The sequence below is a fragment of the Silurus aristotelis genome (assembly GCF_946808225.1).
Source record: "Silurus aristotelis genome assembly, chromosome: 15".
NCBI classification, from domain to species: Eukaryota; Metazoa; Chordata; class Actinopteri; order Siluriformes; family Siluridae; genus Silurus; species Silurus aristotelis.
The window spans coordinates 24,573,973-24,595,393 of NC_139588.1; the positions used below are offsets into that span (position 1 = coordinate 24,573,973).

Sequence of the window (21,421 nt, forward strand, 5' to 3'; positions counted from 1 at the left end):
GCTGGAGGAGTCTGTTACTCACATAAAGTCATACACTGATCTGCTCATCACACGGAGGTTTTTATGTTTCTTAGCAGGGTTTGCTTATTTAGTCAAGTGTGGAACTTTAATAGTGGTTTTGAGAAGATATAAATAAAATTTTACTACAAAATCTGAACCACAGTCCTGTCAGATATGACTTACCACATGACCCTGTTTAATAACGCTGAAGAAAATATCCTGTGACTCGTGGACAGACGTCTGGACATTTAGCCTCAGTGTTTGTGAATTATTTGGTCTTCACCCATACCTTTACACAACAGATGCTATAATGAATATATGGATTCTACTTATGCAGAAAATTGATTGCTGAATGACCTCCTAAGCAGTGGTGGATGAAGTACATGAAGCAGAAACTTGAGCTAAAGTAGAGATTCACTCAGTAAATTATGACTTCAGTAAAAGTGCTCCTATAAAACTTTGACTTTAGTAAAAGTATAAAAGTATGTGCCTTCACATAATTTAAGTAGGCAATGTACTTTGATTTGTTATGGCTATAATGTTTCTATTATCATTTTGGTGTTGTGGTGAGTTCGAGTCAAGAGTTCCTTCCATTATTTATTCCTCTCTAAATGCTTTCTGTTGAACTGACACTGAACTGTATGTTGGTGATAAGTATACCACTAACAGGCAATGGCAGTTCTAGCTTGAATCACACCCTGGGTGAACCACACTATGAACCAAGGTGAAGTTTATTTCTATAGCGCTTTTCACAACAGATATTGTCTCAAAGCAGCTTTACAGGAGATAAGATTTAAAGTCAATGATGTGTATTTATCCCTTATGAGCAGCCTGGGAAGACCATAGCAAAGAAAAACTCCCTTAGATGTTATGAGGAAGGAGCCTTGAGAGGAACCAGACTCAAAAGGGGAACCCATCAGATTATAACATATGCTGTGCATTAGCAATTCGGGTGCATTTAAAATTTTCCACGCTGACGTCATACCATATATCAGCAGCGTAGTGCCACTTGAAGTAGAACACACCTACTCGCTCTCTGTTGTCTGTATCTTTATGATGGCATTGGATTAAAGTGCTGTCAATTTCAATTTGTGTTTTATTTACATTTTTATGTTTTTGTCATGTTATTAGACAAATATTGATACTGAACTGCTCCAGATGTTATAGGTGCACAGTTGTGGTTGTAGTGTAGAGGTTTGGAGTCTTAACTGGGTTTGTTGTTTTAGTAAAATGGTTTTCACCTCCATATGTGAAATGTCTCTCTGTAATGCCATGTGTTGTTATATTGCATTTTTGTATTGATGGTATCTATAATTGCGACATGATAGTGGTGGGATTAAGAGGTGGATTAAGAGTTTAAGTCAGGTAAGTCCCCACTGAAGGCCCAGGTACCAAATACACGGCCCGCCACTGGGTCTTATGAAGTATTCTAATTTTTTGAGATAGTGAATTGGTGGGTTTTTGTTAAATGTAAGCCAAAATCATCACAATTAAAAGAAAACAAAAGACTTAAACTACTTCAGTCTGTGTGCATTGAACTTATTTATTTAACACAATTGTTTCATTTGACAGATTTAACCCAGCCATTAGGGAGGCACAAGCCAGTGTACTCTTAGTGCCGGTCCCAAGCCCGGGTAAATGGGGAGGGTTGCGTTAGGAAGGGCATCCAGTGTAAAACATGTGCCAAATCGAATATGCGGATCACAAATGAGAATTTCATACCGGATCGGTCGAGGCCCGGGTTACCAACGACCACCACAGGTATCGTTAGCCGACAGGGTACCGGTGGAATTTGGGCTACTGTTGGCCGAAGGAGGAGAAGGAGAGGAGGAAGACGTCTACAGAGACAGCAGGAAAAGAAGAAGTGGAGGAGAGTGGAGGTTCGGGTTGGTACTTTAAATGTTGGTACTATGACGGGTAAAGGGAGAGAGGGAGCTGATATGATGGAGACGAGAAAGGTAGATATGTTGTGTGTTCAGGAGACCAAGTGGAAAGGGAGTAAGAGTAGGAGCATTGGAGGTGGGTTTAAACTGTTCTATCATGGTGTGGATGGAAAGAGAAATGGTGTAGGGGGATTCTGAAGGAAGAGTACAGTAAGAGTGTAGTGGAGGTGAAGAGAGTTTCTGATAGGGAGATGAAAGTGAAGCTTGAAGTTGAAGGGATGATGATAAACGTCATCAGTGCCTATGCTCCACAAGTCGGCTGTGAGATGGAGGAGAAGGAAAGATTCTAGTGTGAATTAGATGAAGTGGTAGATGGTGTACCTAGGGAAGAACGATTGGTGATTGGGGCAGACTTTAATGGGCATGTAGGTAAAGGGAACAGAGGTGATGAGGAGGTGATGGTAGGTATGGCCTTAAGGAGAGGAATGTAGAAGGGCAGATGGTGGTGGATTTTGCTAAAAGGATGGAAATGGCAGTGGTGAACACTTATTTTAAGAAGAAGGAGGATCAAAGGGTGACCTATAAGTGTGGAGGAAGGTGCACACAGGTGGACTATGTTCTATGCAGGAGATGCAATCTGAAGAAGATTGGAGACGGTGTACGGTGCTGTACGGTGTTAGCGGGGGACAGTGTAGCTAGACAGCATCGGATGGTGGTCTGTAGGATGGTTTTGGAGGCGAAGAAGAAGAGGAGGAGAGTGAGGACTGAAAGAAGAATAAAATGGTGGAAGCTGAAGGAGGAAGAGTGTAGTGTGAGGTTTAGGAAAGAGGTAAGACAGGGGCTCGGTGGTGGTGAGGAGGTGCTGGATGATTGGGCACTACTGCAGGAGTGATGAGGATGGCAGCTAGAAAAGTACTTGGTGTGACATCTGGAAATAGAAAGGAAGGCAAAGAGACGTGGCGGTGGAATGATGAAGTGCAGGAGAGCATAATCGGAAAGAGGTTGGCAAAACAAAAGTGGGATCGACAGAGTGATGAGAAAAGTAGGCAGGAGAACAAGGAGATGCAGCAGCAGGTTAAGAGGGATGTGGCGAAAGCCAAGGAAAAGGCATATGAGGAGTTGTATGAGAGGTTGGACAGTGAGGGAGGAGAAAAGGATTTATACCGATTGGCCAGACAGAGGGACCGAGCTGGGAAGGATGTACTGCAAGTTAAAGCAATAAAGGATGGAGATAAAAATGTGTTGACTAGTGAGGAGAGTGTGTTGAGAAGGTGGAGGAAGTAATTTGAGCAGCTGATGAATGAGGAAAATCAATAAGGTAGAAGGTTGGATGATGTGGAGTTAGTGAAGCAAGATGTGGATAGGATTAGTAAGGAGGAACTGAGAGCAGCGATTAAGAGGATGAAGAGTGGAAAGTCGGTTCTACCAGATGACATACCGGTAGAAGCGTGGAGATGTTTAAAAGAGATGGCAGTGGAGTTTTTAACCAGATTGTTTAACAAGATTCTGGAAGGTGAGAGGATGCCTGAGGAATGGAGAAGGAGTTTGCTGGTACCGGTCTTTAAGCATAAGGGAGATGTGCAGACCTGCAGTAACTACAGGGGAATTAAGTTGATCAGTCACACCATGAAGTTATGGGAAAGAATAGTGGAAGCCAGGCTGAGAAAAGAGGTGACCATCTGTGAGCAACAGTATGGTTTTATGCCGAGGAAGAGCACCACAGATGCCTTATTTGCTTTGAGGATGTTAATGGAGAAGTATAGAGAAGGACAGAAGGAATTGCATTGTGTTTTTGTGGATTTAGAGAAAGCGTACGACAGGGTGGAGAGAGGAGTTGTGGTATTGTATGAGGAAGTCTGGTGTGTCAGAGAAGTATGTGAGGGTGGTGCAGGACATGTATGAGGACAGTGTGACAGCAGTGAAGTGTGCAGTAGGAAAGACAGACTGGTTCAGCGTGAAGGTTGGACTGCATCAAGGATCGGCCCTGAGCCCTTTCCTGTTTGCAGTGGTGATGGACAGGTTGACGGACGAGGTCAGACAGGAGTCTCCCTGGACTATGATGTTTGCAGATGATATTGTGATTTGTGGTGAGAGTAGTGAGCAGGTGGAGAAGAGCCTGGAGAGGTGGCGGTACAAGCTGGAGAGAAGGGGAATGAAAGTCAGTGGGAGTAAGACAGAGTACATGTGTGTGAATGAGAGGGAGGGCAGTGGAGGGGTGCGGTTACAGAGAGAAGAGGTGGAGAAGGTGGAGGAGTTCGGGTACCTGGGGTCAACAGTGCAAAGTAATGGAGAGTGTGTTAGAGAAGTGAAGAAAAGAGTGCAGGCAGGGTGGAGTGGGTGGAGAAGAGTGATAGCAGGAGTGATTTGTGATAGTAGGGTATCTGCAAGAATGAAAGGAAAAGTTTATAGGACTGTGGTGAGACCTGAGATGTTGTATGGATTAGAGACAGTGGCATTGAGTAAAAGACAGGAGGCGAAGCTGGAGGTAGCAGAGCTAAAGATGCTGGGGTTTTCGTAGGGAGTGACGAGGATGGACAGGATTAGAAATGAGTTTATTAGAGGGACAGCCCATGTAGGATGTTTTGGAGACAAGGTGAGGAAGGCGGGATTGAGATGGTTTGGACATGTGCAGAGGAAGGACATGAGTTATATTGGTAGAAGAATGCTGAGGATGGAGCCACTACGAAACTAGGAAGGCCAAGGAGGAGGTTTATGGATGTGGTGAGAAAAGACATGCAGGTAGTTGGTGTAAAAGAGGCAGATTTAGAGGACAGGGTGGTATGGTGATGGATGATCCGCTGTGGCAACCCCTAATGGGAGCAGCTGAAAGAAGAAGTAGTTGTTTAATTTGACAAGTTTAAACTTCTGGAATGCAGACTTCACAGTTTCTAATGACATGATCCTAAGGTCAAAAACCTCTCCAGTGTGAATGACCTGGTAAATCTGGATTAATTGAATAAAACTCTTCGCACACAAATGATTCTCTTCTGTATGAATGCGTTGGTGCTGTTCAAGATTACTCCTCTGGACGAAACTCTTCTCACAGTGGAAGCAGTGATACGGTTTCTCTCCTGTGTGAATGCGTTGGTGAATCTGGAGATCACTTTGTTGAATAAAGCTCTTCCCACACTCAGATTAGCGAAAGGGATTTTTTCCCGGTGTGAAGGCGTCGGTGTCGTTGGAGACTACTGTGATGGGCAAAAGTTTTCCGACACTGTAAGCACTGATAAGGCTTTTCTTTTGTGTGAGTGCCCTGGTGCAATTTTAAATTTCTCTGGCAATTAAAACTCTTCCCACACTGTGAGCACTGAAACAGTTCATCTACTACGTGAACGTTTTAGTGCCGTGTGAAACTATTGCGTTGGCCAAAAGATTTTCCCCAGTCTGAGCAGTGGTATGGTTTCTCTCCTGTGTGAATGCGTTGGTGAGCCTTGAGATCGCTTTTTCGAATATAACTCTTCCTACACTCTGAACATTGAAAAGGCTTTTCTCCTGTGTGAATGCGTTGGTGTCGTTGGAGACTGCTGTGATGGGCAAAAGTCATTCCACACTGGGAGCAGTGATGAGGCTTTTTTCCAGTGTGAGTAACCTGATGAACTTTGAAATTTCTCTGGCAATTAAAACCCTTCCCACACAGTGAGCAGTGATACGGCTTCTTTCCTGTGTGAATGTGCTGGTGAGTCTGAAGGTGACTTTTTCGCTTAAATCTCTTTCCACACTCTGAGCAGTGATGAAGTTTCTTTAGTGAATGAACGCGTTGGTGTTGTTTCAGATTACTGGGATGACCAAAACTCTTCCCACACTCTGAGCAGTGATATGACTTCTCTTCTGTGTGAACTCGCTGGTGAGTCCGGAGGTGACCTTTTCGCTTAAAACTCTTCCCACACTCTGAGCAGTGATGGAGTTTCTCCTGTGTGTAAATGCGCTGGCTCTTCTCAAAATGCGAGCACTGGTAGATATCTTGCTCAATATTGGGGCTTCTTGATGGCACAACATTCTGATGATTCTCTCCTGAATTTATCAGTCTCTCATATTCTTTGGAGTGGCAGCTTGTGATGTGCTTGTGAAGGCACTGTTGAGATGTAAAAGAAAGTGAACACCAGAAGCAGGAGAAGACTGGTAGCTGGATATCGTCTTTTTCTGAAGGAGTGAAATAAAATGTATTACAATGGAGGGTCTATGCACTCTAAACTACAAGATCAAACATCCAGCACAGATGAGAAGAAGGCATTAAAGCTGTTATGGATCACTGGAAGACCAGGTGGATAATAGTCCCATTCACTCCTTGCATTAACATGTGTCATGCTTAATCAGATTATAAATGGTGAAGGCCAGGTACAGGATCAAATGTGTCTTAAAAATAGAAACACATTGACCAAATAGGTCAGAACAGATAAATTACTATTTGAGAAGATAAAACACATTCTCCAAAAGTCCTGCAACTCTTTACCAAAGACGAAAGCACCATGGCGCACCTCATGTCCATGGGAACCCATGCGTGAATCCTCTCTAAACCTCCTTCACCAAAAATTCTGCCAGTTCTTTAAGCCAAAGCCAACAACCTTCATCTCCTGAGACCTCAGGGGTGTATGCTCACCTCTCTGCTCTTCTCATTTTACACAAATAACTTTTGTTGAGCAATGGTACAAGATTCAAAAAAGCTGTTGACCCCTCAGTCTCTGGTCTCATTCAGGACAATAATGTGTGGACCAAGCCTCCCTCTAGTGCAATCGAAAACCACCTGCAGTTTAACAATAGCAAGACACTGAAAAATAGACATTTAAAAAAAGACAGTGTTTATCTGCTTGCTCTAATGATCCAAGGTTGCACTGTGTTCGGCACTAGTTTGTTCAAGTTCCTTCCATGCAAGGACTCGGAACAACATTTTTTGCCAGCTGAGAAAAGCACAATAGGCCAAAGAAGCTTCTGTGCCAATTCTACATGGCTACCATCAAGTCCATACTATTCAGTCACCAACCAGACTTGTAATCTGTAGTGTAGTAATGCAGGCAGGGCACATCATCAGTACCAACCCGCCTTCCAATGGTCCAAGCCCTAACAGCAATGGCTATAATGTGGGGCTCACCACAGAGAACATCAGTGAGTACAAGGCTGCATTCCACAACCCATGCAAAGCAGTAAAGTAGGTAAAGAAAACTTGAGTCTCAGATCCTGACACCCAGGACTTACTGAAATTTCCATGACTCCAAGCAGAATTGATGGGCAGACATCCCTCAGCATTGAAAGCCCCCCTGGGATTGTGCCCTCAGCCCCCGGCTGTACTCACTGTAAATTTATTAATATGTGGCCACTACTACTTGACCACCATTGAAAGGAAAAGAAAAAAAAAGATGCTTTATGCTTGTCACATGTACTTGACAGTGAAATCCTTTCTTCAGATACCCTAGCGATGTTAGGAAGCTGGGGTCAGAGTGCATGGTCCGCTATAATTCAGCACACTTGGAGCACACAGGAATAAGGGCCTTTCTCAGGGGCCCCAAGAGTGGCAGCCTGGAGTTACCAGGGCTTGAACCCCTGACCTTCCAATCAGTAACAAAGAGCATTAACCACTGAGCAACCACCCCTATTATCAAGTTTGCTGACAACACAACATGATGAGAAGCCTCACTTCTCTTTACAATGAGATATAAAGAAATAAAAAGAATAGAAGTGTAACAGTGTCACTGATACTTAACCCCACTCTGTTTTTTTACAGGGAAAGTCTTCATCTTCATACTCTTCTTTTTTTTACAAGCTTGACATGAAATCCTCTCAGTTGGTCTACAGTGTCCACAGAGCCTGATGTTTCTCCACCTGAAATTCCACCAAGTACATTTAAAGTCAAGTAAACCTCTGAAGAACAGAAAGAGGAATGCACCATACTGTCTTACAGAGATAGTCTTCATTTTCAGATTCTTCCTTTTTAACATAATTCTGTTCTTCCACAGGGGTGATGTGTCCCACAGGGTCTGGTGTTGCTTCACCTGAAATTTCACATTTAAAATTGTACAGTAAAAATCATACAAAACACACCCAAGCTGGAAGTCAGTGATTTGGAGACGTGTTGCCAGGAAAAGCTTTGAATCCACCATCATCATGACCAGGATAAGCAGTGACAATGGACTGTATGTCCTTCTGACTTACAGATGTAGCCTTCATCCTCAGGTTCTTCCTTCTTTATTTGTTTATGTTGGTCCACATGATTGATGAGACACATAGAGCATGATGTTCCTCCATCTGTATCTGCAGAGGTTTCAGGCTGTGCATCACTACAAGCCTAGGCAGAGTAATAATTAATCAGCACAGAAGATTTCATTTGAAACTGCATTTCATTGGCTCTGTAGATGTACCCTGCACAATGACAATAAAGTTGAATCTAATCTAATCTAAAATCAAGACTTAATTCTGGTCATTCTGTCTGAGGAAATCTCAAAAGTGTGTAAAAATCTCAAAAAGTGTAAATAAAAAAATGACACTTTGCATTTATTTATAAGATTCCCTGAAGACACAAGTCATAACTGTGAGAAGAAGTGAAGCTACCAATAAGATGAAACAAAAACAAGGTCGTTTTTATTCACTTTTATTGTCAGCATTCAATATTTCATCACACTGATCACTACAACACATCGATATTCATCATTACTGTAAGAGAACATCCATCAGAGTTTTCACTGAGGCTTGAACCCAGACCCTGATTTTCATGTTCTACAAACTGATCTAGCCAGTCACTTCATTAAGAAATAAAGAAGGTCATAATTGTTTAGATCTTCAGGAACATTTACACAGAATAAAAATCAACTCTGTAAAAAAGTATTGGGACACGTGACTTTTACAGACATATGTGGATCTTCTCCAGACTGTTACAACAAAGTTGGAGGCACACAATAGTTTAGGATTTCTTTAGTTGCAGTAGCATGAAACTAGAAGACCCAAACCTGTTCCAGCATAACAATGCCCCTGTGCACAAAGCCAGCTACAAGAAGATCTGCTTTCCATGGGTTGGAGTGGAAGATCTCCTGCTATAGAGCTCCAACCATAATGAACACCTTTGGGATGAATGTGAACACTGACTGCACCCCAGGAACCTCCTCACCTTCTCACCTACATCAGTACCTGACTTTACTAACACCCTTGTAGCTGAATGAATCTCCACAAAATCTAGTAAAACATCTTCCCAGAAGTGTGGAGCTCATTATCAGAGTGAATGTAGACTAATTGCAGAGTGAGAGGTTGAAGAGACACATTAGCAATCTAATGATCACGTGTCCACAAACTGGTGTGCATACAGTGTAGGTAGAAAGTGTTACCTGTGAGACAGCAGCAGCAGGAGTATGTGGAGCTTCTCTGCAGGAACATGGTTGGACCACTGCTGACTCCATTAGAAGGTCATAAATGTTCTACAAAAGGAGCTTCAAATCACACATCAGGATGAAAATGTAAATGAAACATCACATGCTTTAATTAGATAAAATATCCTAATAGTATCTATTAAATAAAACTGTAGTAAGGTGTAAAGTAAATCAGTAAATAAATCCAGTTTATAAAATACCCTGTGTTTACGGGTTAACAGCTCCACCAGGGTTACTGAGACCCAATCCCAAATCTCTCCTCTTTCACTAGGTAGTGAACTACACAGGGTGACTACACCACTCTATCTCTCCCGTCATGTAGTGCACTTCGAAGGGAGGAAGGAGGGATTCGGGATTCAGCCACAAACTACAACAGCTCAGCTGGTTGAATTTACCTCAGGGATTAAAGAGAAACGCAGTCAAATAAACAATAAAAAGTTTCTGGTTTTATATAAATATGTTTTATGAAGGATTTTTCTACTGAAGATGATTATATCTAAACGAAAATCCACTCAGAAATAGGGGAAAAGTCCTGCAGCTCCTCTTCATCTGTTGTGGTTTTAAAGTAGTGTTCATTGTAAAGCGCCACCTGCTGGAGGAATCTGTTACTCACATAAAGTCATACACTGATCTGCTTATCACACGGAGGTTTTCATGTTTCTCAGCAGGGTTTGCTCATTTCAGTCAAGTGTGGAAATTCACGGGTGGTTTTGAGAAGATCTAAATAAAATAACCGCTCCCTATTGTTGCAGGTTAAAGCTGAGGAAACAATAGAAATTAGCTAAAATTACAAGTTGGTACTTTAAATGTTGGTACTATGACTGGTAAAGGGAAAGAGGGAGCTGATATGATGGAGAGGAGAAAGGTAGATATGTTGTGTGTTCAGGAGACCAAGTGGAAAGGGAGTAAGAGCAGGAACATTGGAGATTTTCTATCTGTTCTATCATACTGTACTCTTCTAAAGGAAGAGAGTTTCTGATGGGGTGGTGATCGTGAAGCTGGAAGTTGAAGGGGTGATGATAAATGTCATAAGTGCTTATGCTCCACAAGTGGGTTGCGTGGTGGAGGAGAAGGAAAACTTCTGGAGTGAGTTGGATGAAGTGGTAGAAGGTGAACCTAGGAATGAAAGATTGGTGATTGGGGCAGACTTTATTGGGCATGTAGGTGAAGGGAACAGAGGTGATGAGGAGGTGATTAGAAGGTATGGCTTTAAGGAGAGGAATGTAGAAGGGCAGATGGTGGTAGATTTTGCTAAAAGTATGAAATGGCAGTGGTGAAAAATATTTGTAGTGATTGGCCAGGCAGAGGAAGCGAGCTGGGAAAAATGTGCTGCAAGTTAGAGCAATAAAGGATGGAGATGGAAATGTGTTGACTAGTGAGAAGAGTGTGTTGAGTAGATGGAGGGAGTATTTTGAGCAGCTGATGAATGAGGAAAATGAGAAAGAGAAGGTTGGATGGTGTGGAGATGGTGAAGCAGGAAGTGGATAGGATTAGTAGGGAGGAAGTGAGAGCAGAGATTAAGAGGATGAAGAGTGGAAAGTCTGTTGGACCAGATGACATACCGGTAGAAGCATGGAGATGTTTAGGAGAGATGCAGTGGAGTTTTTAACAAGGTTGTTTAACAAGATTTTGGAAGGTGAGAGGATGCCTGAGGTATGGAGAAGGAGTGTGCTGGTACTTTAAGAATAAGGGAGAGTTGCATTGTGTGTTTGTGGATTTAGAGAAAGCGTACTACAGGGTGGAGAGAGGAGTTGTGGTATTGTATGAGGAAGTCTGGTGTGTCAGAAAAGTATGTTTGGGTGGTGCAGGACATGTATGAGAACAGTGTAACAACTGTAAAGTGTGAGTAGGAACCACAGACTGTTACAAGATGGAAGTGGAACTGAATCAAGGATCGGCCCTGAGCCCTTTCCTGTTTGCAGTGGTGATGGACAGGTTGACGGAATAGGAGAGTGGTGTCGCACTGCTTAAGTTATACTTTTATGTTTACCAGTGAACTCTTGTTTTGGCTTTTCTTTGAATTTAAATTAAGAATTACTTTGGAAAGTTTTGTCAACAATAAGTTTCAGTTCCTGTTCATTTCACAATAAAGAACCCAGCGCTTGATTCCTCATTATTTTCACATCAAAAAGAAGCAAATCTCTATAATTTTCTGAACAATTTCACTTTTATTTTTTTAATCTGAGAATAGATGCTCTGAAACTTTAATGAACAATTCTTCTTTATACATTCATATAAACTCCATCTGTGAACGACTTTCCGCACGTTATTAACGCCTGCTTTGCCGCAAAACTTGAACTGTTGTTGAGTTTGGAGACTTTATCCACTGTATAAGGTTAAATTTGCTCTACTCAGCTTTCTGTAGCACTTCTAAATTGGTTCTTTTCCGTTCATCTCTGGCTGGGTAGTGCTCAGCAAATGTGTTCTTCATTTAGAAATGTCAGTCAACGTTTGACTTTATTTGTTGTTTGCCAATTTCTGACCACATAACAAACCTGCCAGCAGAGCCGTTTCTAGCCTTTTTGGCACCCTAGATGAGATTCCTATTGCCACCCCCATGGCTCCAGTCTCCCACAACAATGCTCCACACCCACACTATACAAAAAATTGCAACCTTCCATAAAAATAATCAATGAAACATTTTCTGAACTCAAACATGTAAAAATAAACTATATATTAAACTTAAGCAGAAAAAACGGTAAATAATTTTAAGGGGTGAGGGCACGGGCACCACCCCAGCTGGTCGTGCCCTAGGTGACCGCCTTGTTAGCTTATGATTAGAAACATTGCTGCAGGCAAACATATTTGGTAGCGAAAGCAAATAAATCTGTCGACACAAAATTAAACTCTGTTCTCTTCTAAAGTTTATTTCTAAAGTTAACTTGCAAGAGCAGGTATTTGAACCTTAATATCAGGTACATGTTAATCAAGCACCAGAAATTAAACAGTAAGTGACATAGTTTAATTGAGAAAATAATGAAATTTTATTTTTAGTGTCACATGTGATAACTCGAACACTTAAATGAGGGTTGTTCCCTTTGAAACACTGTCCAATGTGGAACAAATAATAAAATAAAATAAAATAAATACAATACCTGTTCGAAAATGTTTATTCATTTACATGTCATTTTGCAAGGTTGCAGAGAGCCACAGCAATGGGTCTGAAAAGAGGCATGTGGATCCAGAGCCAGAGGTTGGTGAGCCCTGTGATGGATGTAACTGCCCCTCAGTCAATATGATTTAGATTTCTGTAAGAAAAAACATTCATCTATTTGTGAACTGTGGCACTCTTATCCAAAAGCAACTTACAATTATCACAGTTATACAACTGAGGAATTGAGGCTTAAAGGCCTTTCAAGACCTTCAAGGATTTGAACTCATAAAACTACCAATAAGAAGTCCAACATCTTTACCATAGAAGCTACCCCTTTTTTTTTTTTCAGCTGCTCCCATTAGGGGTCTCCAATGCGGATCCTCCTCCTCCTTGGCCTTACTCTTTTTCCTTCCTGGTGTCTCCATCCTCAGCATTCTCCTACTGATATACCCCATGTCCCTCCTCTGCACGTCCAAACCATCTCAATCTCACCTCATTTTGTCTACAAAACGTCCTACATGTGCTGTGCCTCTAATAAACTCATTTCTAATCCTGTCCATCGTCATCACTCCCAATGAACATCTCAACATCTTCAGCTCTGCTACCTCCAGCTCCACCTCCTGTCTTTTACTTAATGCCACTGTCTCTAATCCATACAACATCTCAGGTCTCACCACAGTCCTATAAACTTTCCCTTTCACTCTCACAGATACTCTTCTATCACAAATCACTCCTGCTATCACTCTTCTCCACCCACTCCACCCTGCCTGCACTCTTTTCTTCACTTCTCTAACACACTCTCCATTAATTTGCACTGTTGACCCCAGGTACCTTAACTTGTCCACCTTCTCCACCTCTTCTCACTGCAACCACACCCCTCCACTGCCCTCCCTCTCATTCACACACATGTACTCTGTCTTACTTCTACTGACTTTCATTCCTCTTCTCTCCAGCGTGTACCTCCACATCTCCAGACTCTTCTCTACCTGCCTACTACTCTCACCACAAATCACAACATCAGAAGCTATCACTTCTCATTTCATTATTCTATCTCTATTTTTGGCTAGAATGCAATACATCGATGCTTGCCAAAAATGGCGAGTCAGCGTACGGAGATGAAGTACAGAGGTACAACAGCCTATCTCTAAACTTGAATACAACAAAAAAGATGGTTGTTGACTTCAGGAACACACGTAATGATAACTCAACATCAACGGCTCTCACAATCTCCACTTGAGAGCCACCAATGTCTCTACTTCATGCTGAGCTTGTGGCAATGTTTTGTGTAAGAATACATCATCTTAAAAGTGTATATGAAGCAATTCTATGTATAGACAATTATTTGTTCATTTTGACAGTTAAACAATAACATACAGTAAGGAAAATAAGTATTTGCAGCTGTATCATACAAATAAATAGTTAAAAAAATCATACATTGTGATTTCTGGATTTTTTTTTTAGATTATGTTTCTCACAGTGGACATGCACCTACGATGACAATTTCAGACCCCTCCATGATTTCTAAGTGGGAGAACTTGCAAAATAGCAGGGTGTTCAAATACTTATTTTTCTCACTGTACATTTTATATACACACATATATACACACCAACCAGGCATAACTTTATAGACACAGATCAGACACCACAATTTGGCCCTTGTCAAACTCCCTCAATTCTTTGCTTGGCCATTTTTACTGGTTCTATCACATAACTAATGAGGACGAAATGTTCATTTGATGCCTAATATATCCAACCCACTCTCTCTTTCTGTCTCTAGATATATACAGTTGAACCGTGATACTCATGACTTTGACGCTTGCGAATTCAATAGTTTGCGTCTTTTCATTTGGATCCAGACTAAGTGTCACGAAAATAATAAAATAGTTTTTTACACATTTGTAGCAGTAAATAAAATGTTTATACCAAGAATTTCACAATTTATGTTGAATTTACAGTACATATACAATTTCCCTTGAAAAAGGAACCATCTGAAGGAGAGTCAAAACCGCACGATTCTTTGTTACTCTCGAGAGGACATAGAACGTAACCCCCGTGAGTATCGAGGTCACACTGTATGTATATATATATATATATACATACATACATACATACATATATATACACACACATACATACATACATACATACATACACACACACACACACACACAGTTGTTTAATTTGACAGGTTTCAGATTTTAGACCGCAAAATTCACAGTTTCATATGGCATGACCCTAAGGTCAAAACCTCTCAAGTGTGAATGACCTGGTAAATCTGGATTTATTGAATAAAACTCTTCCCACACTCTAAAAGGTGATTCTCTCCTGTATGAATGCGTTGGTGCTGTTCAAGATTACTCCTCTGGGCGAAACTCTTCTCACAGTGAAAGCAGTGATACGGTTTCTCTCCTGTGTGAATGCGTTGGTGAATCTGGAGATCACTTTGTTGAATAAAGCTCTTCCCACACTCTGAACAGTGATGGCGTTTCTCTCCTGTGTGAATGCGTTGGTGTCGCTGGAGACTGCTGTGATGGGAAAAAGTTTTGCCACACTGTGAGCACTGATGAGGCTTTTGTCCAGTGTGAGTGACCTGGTGCAATTTTAAATTTCTCTGGCAATTAAAACCCTTCCCACACTGTAAGCAATGACAGAGCTTACCTACTATGTGAACTTGTTGGTGCCGTTTGAGACTACTGCGATGGCCAAAACTTTTCCCACAGTCTAAGCAGTTATACGGCTTCTCTCCAGTGTGAATTACCTGGTGAGACTGAAGCTCACTTTGCTGAATAAAACTCTTCCCACACTCTGAGCAGTGATGAGGTTTCTCTTTTGTGTGAACACGGTAGTGTCGTTGGAGATTACTCTGTTGGACAAAACATTTCCCACACTGTGAGCATTGATATGGTCTCTCTCCTGTATGAATGCGCTGGTGAGTCTGGAGATCGTCTCGTTGAATAAAACTCTTCCCACACTCTGAACAGTTATAGGGTTTCTCTCCTGTGTGAACGCATTGGTGTCGTTGGAGACTCCTGTGACGGATGAAAGTCATTCCACACTGTGAGCACTGATGAGGCTTTTCTCCTGTGTGAATGAACTGGTGCGCCTTTAAAGTGCTCTGGCGATTAAAACTCTTTCCACACTGTGAGCACTGATACGGCTTCTCTCCTGTGTGAATGCGCTGGTGAGTCTGGAGGTGACTCTGTTGCTTAAAACTCTTCCCACAATCTGAGCAGTGATAGGACTTCTCTCCTGTGTGTACACATTGATGATGTTTTAGACTGCTGGAATGGCCAAAACTTCTCCCACACTGTGAGCACTGATACGGCTTCTCTCCTGTATGAACTCGTTGGTGTTGTTTCAGACTACTGGAACGACCAAAACCTCTCCCACACTCTGAACAGTGATATGACTTCTCTCCTGTGTGAATGCGTTGGTGGTGTTTGAGACTACTGGAATGGCCAAAACTTCTCCCACAGTCTGAACAGTGATATGACTTCTCTCCTGTGTGAACTCGCTGGTGAGTTCGGAGGTGACCTTGTTGCTTAAAACTCTTCCCACACTCTGAACAGTGATGGCGTTTCCCTCCTGTGTGAATGCGCTGGTGTCTTCTGAGATTCTTCTGGCCAGTAAAACTCTTCTCACAATGCAAACACTGGTAGATATCTTGCTCAATATTGGGGCTTCTTGATGGCAACACATTCTGATACATCGTCTCTCCTGGATTTATCAGTCTCTCATATTCCTTGGAGTGGCAACTTGTGATGTGCTTGTGGAGGCACTGTTGAGATGTATAAGAAAGTGAACACCAGAAGCAGGAGAAGACTGGTAGCTGGACATCTTTTCCTGGAGGAGAGAAATAAAAGTATTACAAACTCATTGTGTACTGGAGGGGGTTTAAGTCTTTAAGCACTTTAAATAACAAGATCAAACTGACTAGTGAGGAGAGTGTGTTGAGAAGATGGAGGGAGTATTTTAAGCAGCTGATGAACGAGCAAAATGAGAGAGAGAGAAGGTTGGATGGTGTGGCGATAGTGAAGCAGGAAGTGGATAGGATTAGTAAGGAGGAAATGAGAGCAGCGATTAAGAGGATGAAGTGTGGAAAGTCGGTTGGACCAGATAACATACCGGTAGAAGCATGGAGATGTTTAAAAGAGATGGCAGTGGAGTTTTAACAAGATTGTTTAACAAGATTCTGGAAGGTAAGAGGATGTCTGAGGAATGGAGAAGGTGTGTGCTGGTACCGAGCTTCAAGAATAAGGGAGATGTGCAGACCTGCAGTAACTACAGGGGAATAAAGTTGATCAGTCACACCATGAAGTTATGGGAAAGAGTATTGGAAGCCAGGCTGAGAGAAGAGGTGACCATCTGTGAGCAGCAGTATGGTTTTATGTCAAGGAAGAGCACCACAGACGCATAATTTGCTTTGAGAATGTTGATGGAGAAGTATAGAGAAGGTCAGAAGGAGCTGCATTGTGTGTTTGTGGATTTAGAGAAAGCGTACTACAGGGTGGAGAGAGGAGTTGTGGTATTGTATGAGGAAGTCTGGTGTGTCAGAGAAGTATGTGAGGGTGGTGCAGGACATGTATGAGGACAGTGTGACAGCACTAAATTGTGCAGTATAAACAAGACTGGTTCAAGGTGGAGGTTGGACTGCATCGAGGATCGGCTCTGAGCCCTTTCCTGTTTGCAGTGATGATGGCCAGGTTGACAGACAGGAATGATGTTTGCGGATGATATTGTGATTTGGGGTGAGAGTAGGGAGCAGGTTAAGAAGAGCCTGGAGAGGTGGAGGTACACGCTGGAGAGAAGGTGAATGAAAGTTAGTAAGACAGAGTACATGTGTGTGAAAGAGAGGGAGGGCAGTGGAATGGTGCGGTTGCAGGGAGAAAAGGTGGAGAAGGTGGAGGAGTTTAGGTACCTAGGGTCAACAGTGCAAATTAATGGAGAGTGTGTTGGAGAAGTAAAGAAAAGAGTGCAGGCAGGGTGGAGTGGGTGGAGAAGAGTGATAGCAGGAGTGATTTGTGATAGAAGAGTGTCTGTGAGAATGAAAGGGAAAGTTTAGGACTGTGGTGAGACCTGAGATGTTGTATGGTTTAGAGACAGTGGCATTGAGTAAAAGACAGGAGGTGGAGCTGGAGGTAGCAGAGCTGAAGATGTTGAGATGTTCGTTGGGAGAGATGACGATGAACAGGATTAGAAATGAGTTTATTAGAGAAACAGTGCATTTAATACATTTTGGAGACAAGGTGAGGGAGGTGAGATTGAGATGGTTTGGATATATGCAGAGGAGGGACATGGGCTAGATCAGTAGGAGAATGCTGAGGATGGAGACACCAGGAAGGAAGAAAAGAGGAAAGCCAGAGAGGAGGTTTATGGATGTGGTGAGGGAAGACATGCAGGTAGTTGGGTTGAAAGAGGCAGATGTAGAGGAGAGAGGGGTATGGAGATGGATGATCCGCTGTGGCGACCCCTAATGCGAGAAGCCGAAAGAATAATAAGAAGAAATAACAAGATCAAACAACCAGCCAGATGAAACAAAGGACTTTGATGGATCACCAGGAGACCAGGTGGCCAAAGGTCCCATTCACTCCTAGCATTAACATGTCTTGCTTAATTAAATTGTAAGTGGTCAGGGCCAGGTACAGGATCAAATGTTTTAAAAACAGAAATACACTGACATAGGTCAGAACAGCTAAAATTCTATTTTGAAAAGCTGAAGCATATTCTTCAAAAGTCCTACAACTCCTCCCTACTGACAAAAGACCCCTGCATCTCCACTACTCAGATAACACTCTACAACTGACCTCTGAAGACATTTACTACAGGTTAAAGAAACCCATCAACTAGCCATAAACACCATCCAGCTAGCGACTACAGATCAAATAGTTCTGTGTAAAATGCAGCCAATATGGGGCTGTACTACAACCTGGAGCACCACATCTCCATGGGGATCCATGCAGGAATCCTCTCAGAACCTCTGAAGACTCAGCCATTTCTTTGGGCCAAGACCAACCCACAACCTTTAATACCTGGGGCCAGATGGATCTGTCAAGATCCAAAGAATTTGTTGAGCCCTCAGTGTCTGGACAATAATGAATGGATCAACTTTCCCTTTAGTGCAGCAACCTGAAGTTTAACAACAGCAAGAGAGTGGAGAATGAAGTGGCCATTAAAAAAAAGAAGAAAAAAAAAAAAAAAAAGGCCAAGGTTCTCTGCCTCCTCTCATGATCAATATTTCACTGTGTCCGGCACTGGTTCTTTCAAGTTCTTTGTTTGCATTGACTCAAAAGAACATTTCCTTGCCAGCAGAGAAAAGCACAATATGCCAAAGAAGCACTTGTGCCGATTGTACAGGGCGTCTCTCAACTCTATGGTGTACCACAGGGATGGATAATTGGCCGGGTGTTGTTCCCCCTATATATACTACCGCCGATTTTCGCCACCTAAGCATCATATTTGACATCAATTTGAATTTTGTGACGCAAGTAACCTCAGCTGTAAAAACAAGCTTCTTTCAATTTCGATTACTATCAAAGGTGAAGCCTTTCGTTTCAATAAAAGACTTGGAAAAAGCCATTCATGCTTTTATTAGTTCCAGATTAGATTACTGCACTGCTCTTTATTCAGGCATTACGCCGTCCACTCTCTATTTACAGCTGGTTCAGAACGCTGCAGCATGGCTTTTAACTGGTACCAGTAAGCGTGTACACACCTCTCTCCACTGGCTCCCAGTACAGTACAGGATTCAATATAAAATCCTATTATTTGTTTTCAAATCTGTCTGGTACGACCCCAACCTATTTAAATCAACTTCTCTGTGCATCCATGGCCGAACTCTCAGGTCCTCTAATCACGTACTGCTCAAAGCGCCTAGAACAAGATATAAATCGTGGGGTGATCACGCCTTCTCAGTGGCAGCTCCTAACTTTAGAATTCCCTCCCTCCTGATCTCACCTCTGAAAGGGAATTCTCTATTTCTAAACCTAAACTAAAGACCAACCTTTTCACCAAAGCCTGTATTGTGTAGTAGAGGGTGTGCTGTCTTCTTAACGTTTATTTTATTTGTTGTGTTTTAATGCTTGTTTTATTTCTCTTTTGTTTAGTTCTTACGATTTACTTTTTTCTTTTATAATATTGTATATTTTATGACTTATGGTAATTCTAGGGTTAGGGTTAGGGTTAACCCTAGATTTTATTACTATTTTCCACATTGCCTCTTGCACTTTGTTCAGCACCTAGGTTCTACCTGCTAGATGTTAGGTGCTTTATAAATAAAGATTGATTGGTTGATTGATTGAGTCCATACTATTCATTATAAAATAAGTCTTTAGTTAGTACTAGTAGAGTTTTAGGACACCACAACGGTTTTAAAATGTAAATCTGAATATGAAGAACACCACAGGAAACATTGGCTAATAAGTGATTTAGAGTCAGTAAGAAATTTGACAGAGACACCGCCTGAGACACACAGGACAGCAAATTCAGCACAGTGATGCATGTGAAGATGACACCTGAAAAACAGCATAGTGTGTCATAGTGCTGTCATTAAAATGATTGTGAAAGATTTATTGCCCTTCACTACAGTGGAGTCAATCTGGTGAAGGTAGAGTGGGCAATAGATAAGTCAGTATAATTGTTAGAGATGCCAGAATTCTCCATTGCATCCTGTTGTGCTCCAGTACACATGTTCAGATATGTTGTGGAATGCTGAGAAAATCTCTCTCTCACTTTTAAAAACCTTTTTATTAACAACAAAAAAAGGCTTTATGTGTCTTTTTTCTGTTTGTCTAAAGGCATTTGTAAACTGCAGTAGTGTAGTTCTGCAGTAATGAGATTTTAAGAACTAAAACTATCACATCATGTCTTTTTGCACCAAATTATAGAGTAGTATCAATAACAGAATCGATAAGAACAGTAACCAATAAAATATTCAACTCGATTCACTTTTCTTTACAATGATATAAAAAAATAAAAAGTATAGAAGTGTAACAGTGTCACTGATACTTAACCCCACTCTGTTTTTGTACAGGGAAAGTCTTCATCTTCAGACTCTTCTTTTTTTACAAGCTTGATATGAAATCCTCTCAGTTGGTCTATGGTGTCCACAGAGCCTGATGTTTCTCCACCTGAAATTTCACCAAGTACATTTAAAGTCAAGTAAACCTCTGAAGAACAGAAAGACGAATACACCATACTGTCTTACAGAGATAGTCTTCATTTTCAGGTTCTTCCTTTTTGAGATGATTCTGTTCTTCCACAGGGGTGATGTGTCCCACAGGGTTTGGTGCTGCGTCACCTGAAATTTCACATTTAAAATCTTACAGTAAAAATCATACAAAACACACCCAAGCTGGAAGTCAGTGATCTGAAGACGTGTTGCCAGGATAAGCTTTAAAACCACCATCATCATGACCAGGATAAGCAGTAACAATGGACTGTATGTCCTTCTGACTTACCCAAAGAGTCTTCATTCTTAGGTTCTTCCATCTTTATTTGTGTATGTTGTTCTACAGGATTGATGAGACACACAGAGCATGATGTTCCTCCATCTGTATACGTAGACATTTCAGTCTCTGCATCACTACAATCCTATTGGGATGATTAATTAATCAGCACAGAAAATAAAGGTTTGATTCTGGATTCAGCAGGAGTATGTGGAGCTTCTCTGCAAGAACATGGTTGGACCTCTGCTGTCTCAATTAGAAGGTTTTAAAGATCCCAGAAAAGGAGCTTAAATCATACATCGGGATTTAAATATAAATAAATAATTACATCCCTTAATTAGATAAAATATCAAAAATACTATCTATTAAATAAAACTGTAGTAAAGTGTAAAGTAAATCAGTAAATAAATCCAGTTTATAAAATACCCTGTGTTTACGGGTTAGCAGCTCCACCAGGGTTACTGAGACCCAATCCCAAATCTCTCCTCTTTCACTAGGTAGTGAACTACACAGGGTGACTACACCACTCTATCTCTCCCTAATGTAGTGCACTTCGAAGGGAGGAAGGAGGGATTCAGCCGAACACCTCAACTGGTTGAATTTACCTCAGGGATTAAAAAGAAACGCAATCAAATAAACACAATAAAAACC

At 41.7% G+C, this 21,421-nt stretch overlaps 2 protein-coding genes and 1 long non-coding RNA gene across 5 annotated transcripts in view; 1 reads left to right on the forward strand and 2 right to left on the reverse strand.

Moving 5' to 3' along the window:
• The window catches only part of LOC310737887 (NLR family CARD domain-containing protein 3-like), a 135,579-nt gene that overhangs the window by 53,914 nt on the left and 60,244 nt on the right, over positions 1–21,421 (forward strand). Inside the window, exon 10 of the transcript XR_014536914.1 lies at positions 369–563. The gene's annotated coding sequence lies outside the window, so the exon portion shown is untranslated. The remainder of the gene's footprint in view (positions 1–368; positions 564–21,421) is intronic.
• LOC310737991 overlaps positions 4,586–21,421 on the reverse strand; it is a 41,954-nt gene continuing 25,118 nt past the window's right edge. The window contains exons 1-6 of one of the 3 annotated variants that reach the window (XR_014536932.1): positions 9,433–9,613; positions 9,191–9,292; positions 8,028–8,160; positions 7,775–7,867; positions 7,580–7,697; positions 4,586–6,023 (exon numbers count right to left, since the gene is read on the reverse strand). This is a non-coding gene — a long non-coding RNA (uncharacterized lncRNA). The other 2 variants (XR_014536933.1, XR_014536934.1) reach the window with 2 other exon arrangements.
• Positions 12,080–21,349, reverse strand: LOC310737905 (uncharacterized protein). Its single transcript, XM_083562657.1, has 6 exons — positions 20,783–21,349; positions 20,530–20,643; positions 20,336–20,452; positions 14,985–16,169; positions 14,471–14,851; positions 12,080–14,396 (listed from the first exon to the last, which is right to left on the reverse strand). The coding sequence occupies exons 1-5, from the start codon at positions 20,889–20,891 to the stop codon at positions 14,634–14,636; spliced, it is 1,743 nt and encodes a 580-aa protein (XP_083418783.1). The 5' UTR covers positions 20,892–21,349; the 3' UTR covers positions 12,080–14,396; positions 14,471–14,633.

Excerpts from the sequence above, each read along its gene's own strand:
- LOC310737905 (XM_083562657.1), bottom strand. The coding sequence starts at position 20,891 with ATGTCTACGTATACAGATGGAGGAACATCATGCTCTGTGTGTCTCATC. Across the intron at positions 20,644-20,782 it reads TAAGAATGAAGACTCTTTGG|ATTTTAAATGTGAAATTTCA; the intron begins GTAAGTCAGAAG and ends TTTTACTGTAAG. Across the intron at positions 16,170-20,335 it reads CTGTACAAAAACAGAGTGGG|GAAAAGATGTCCAGCTACCA; the intron begins GTTAAGTATCAG and ends TCTCTCCTCCAG.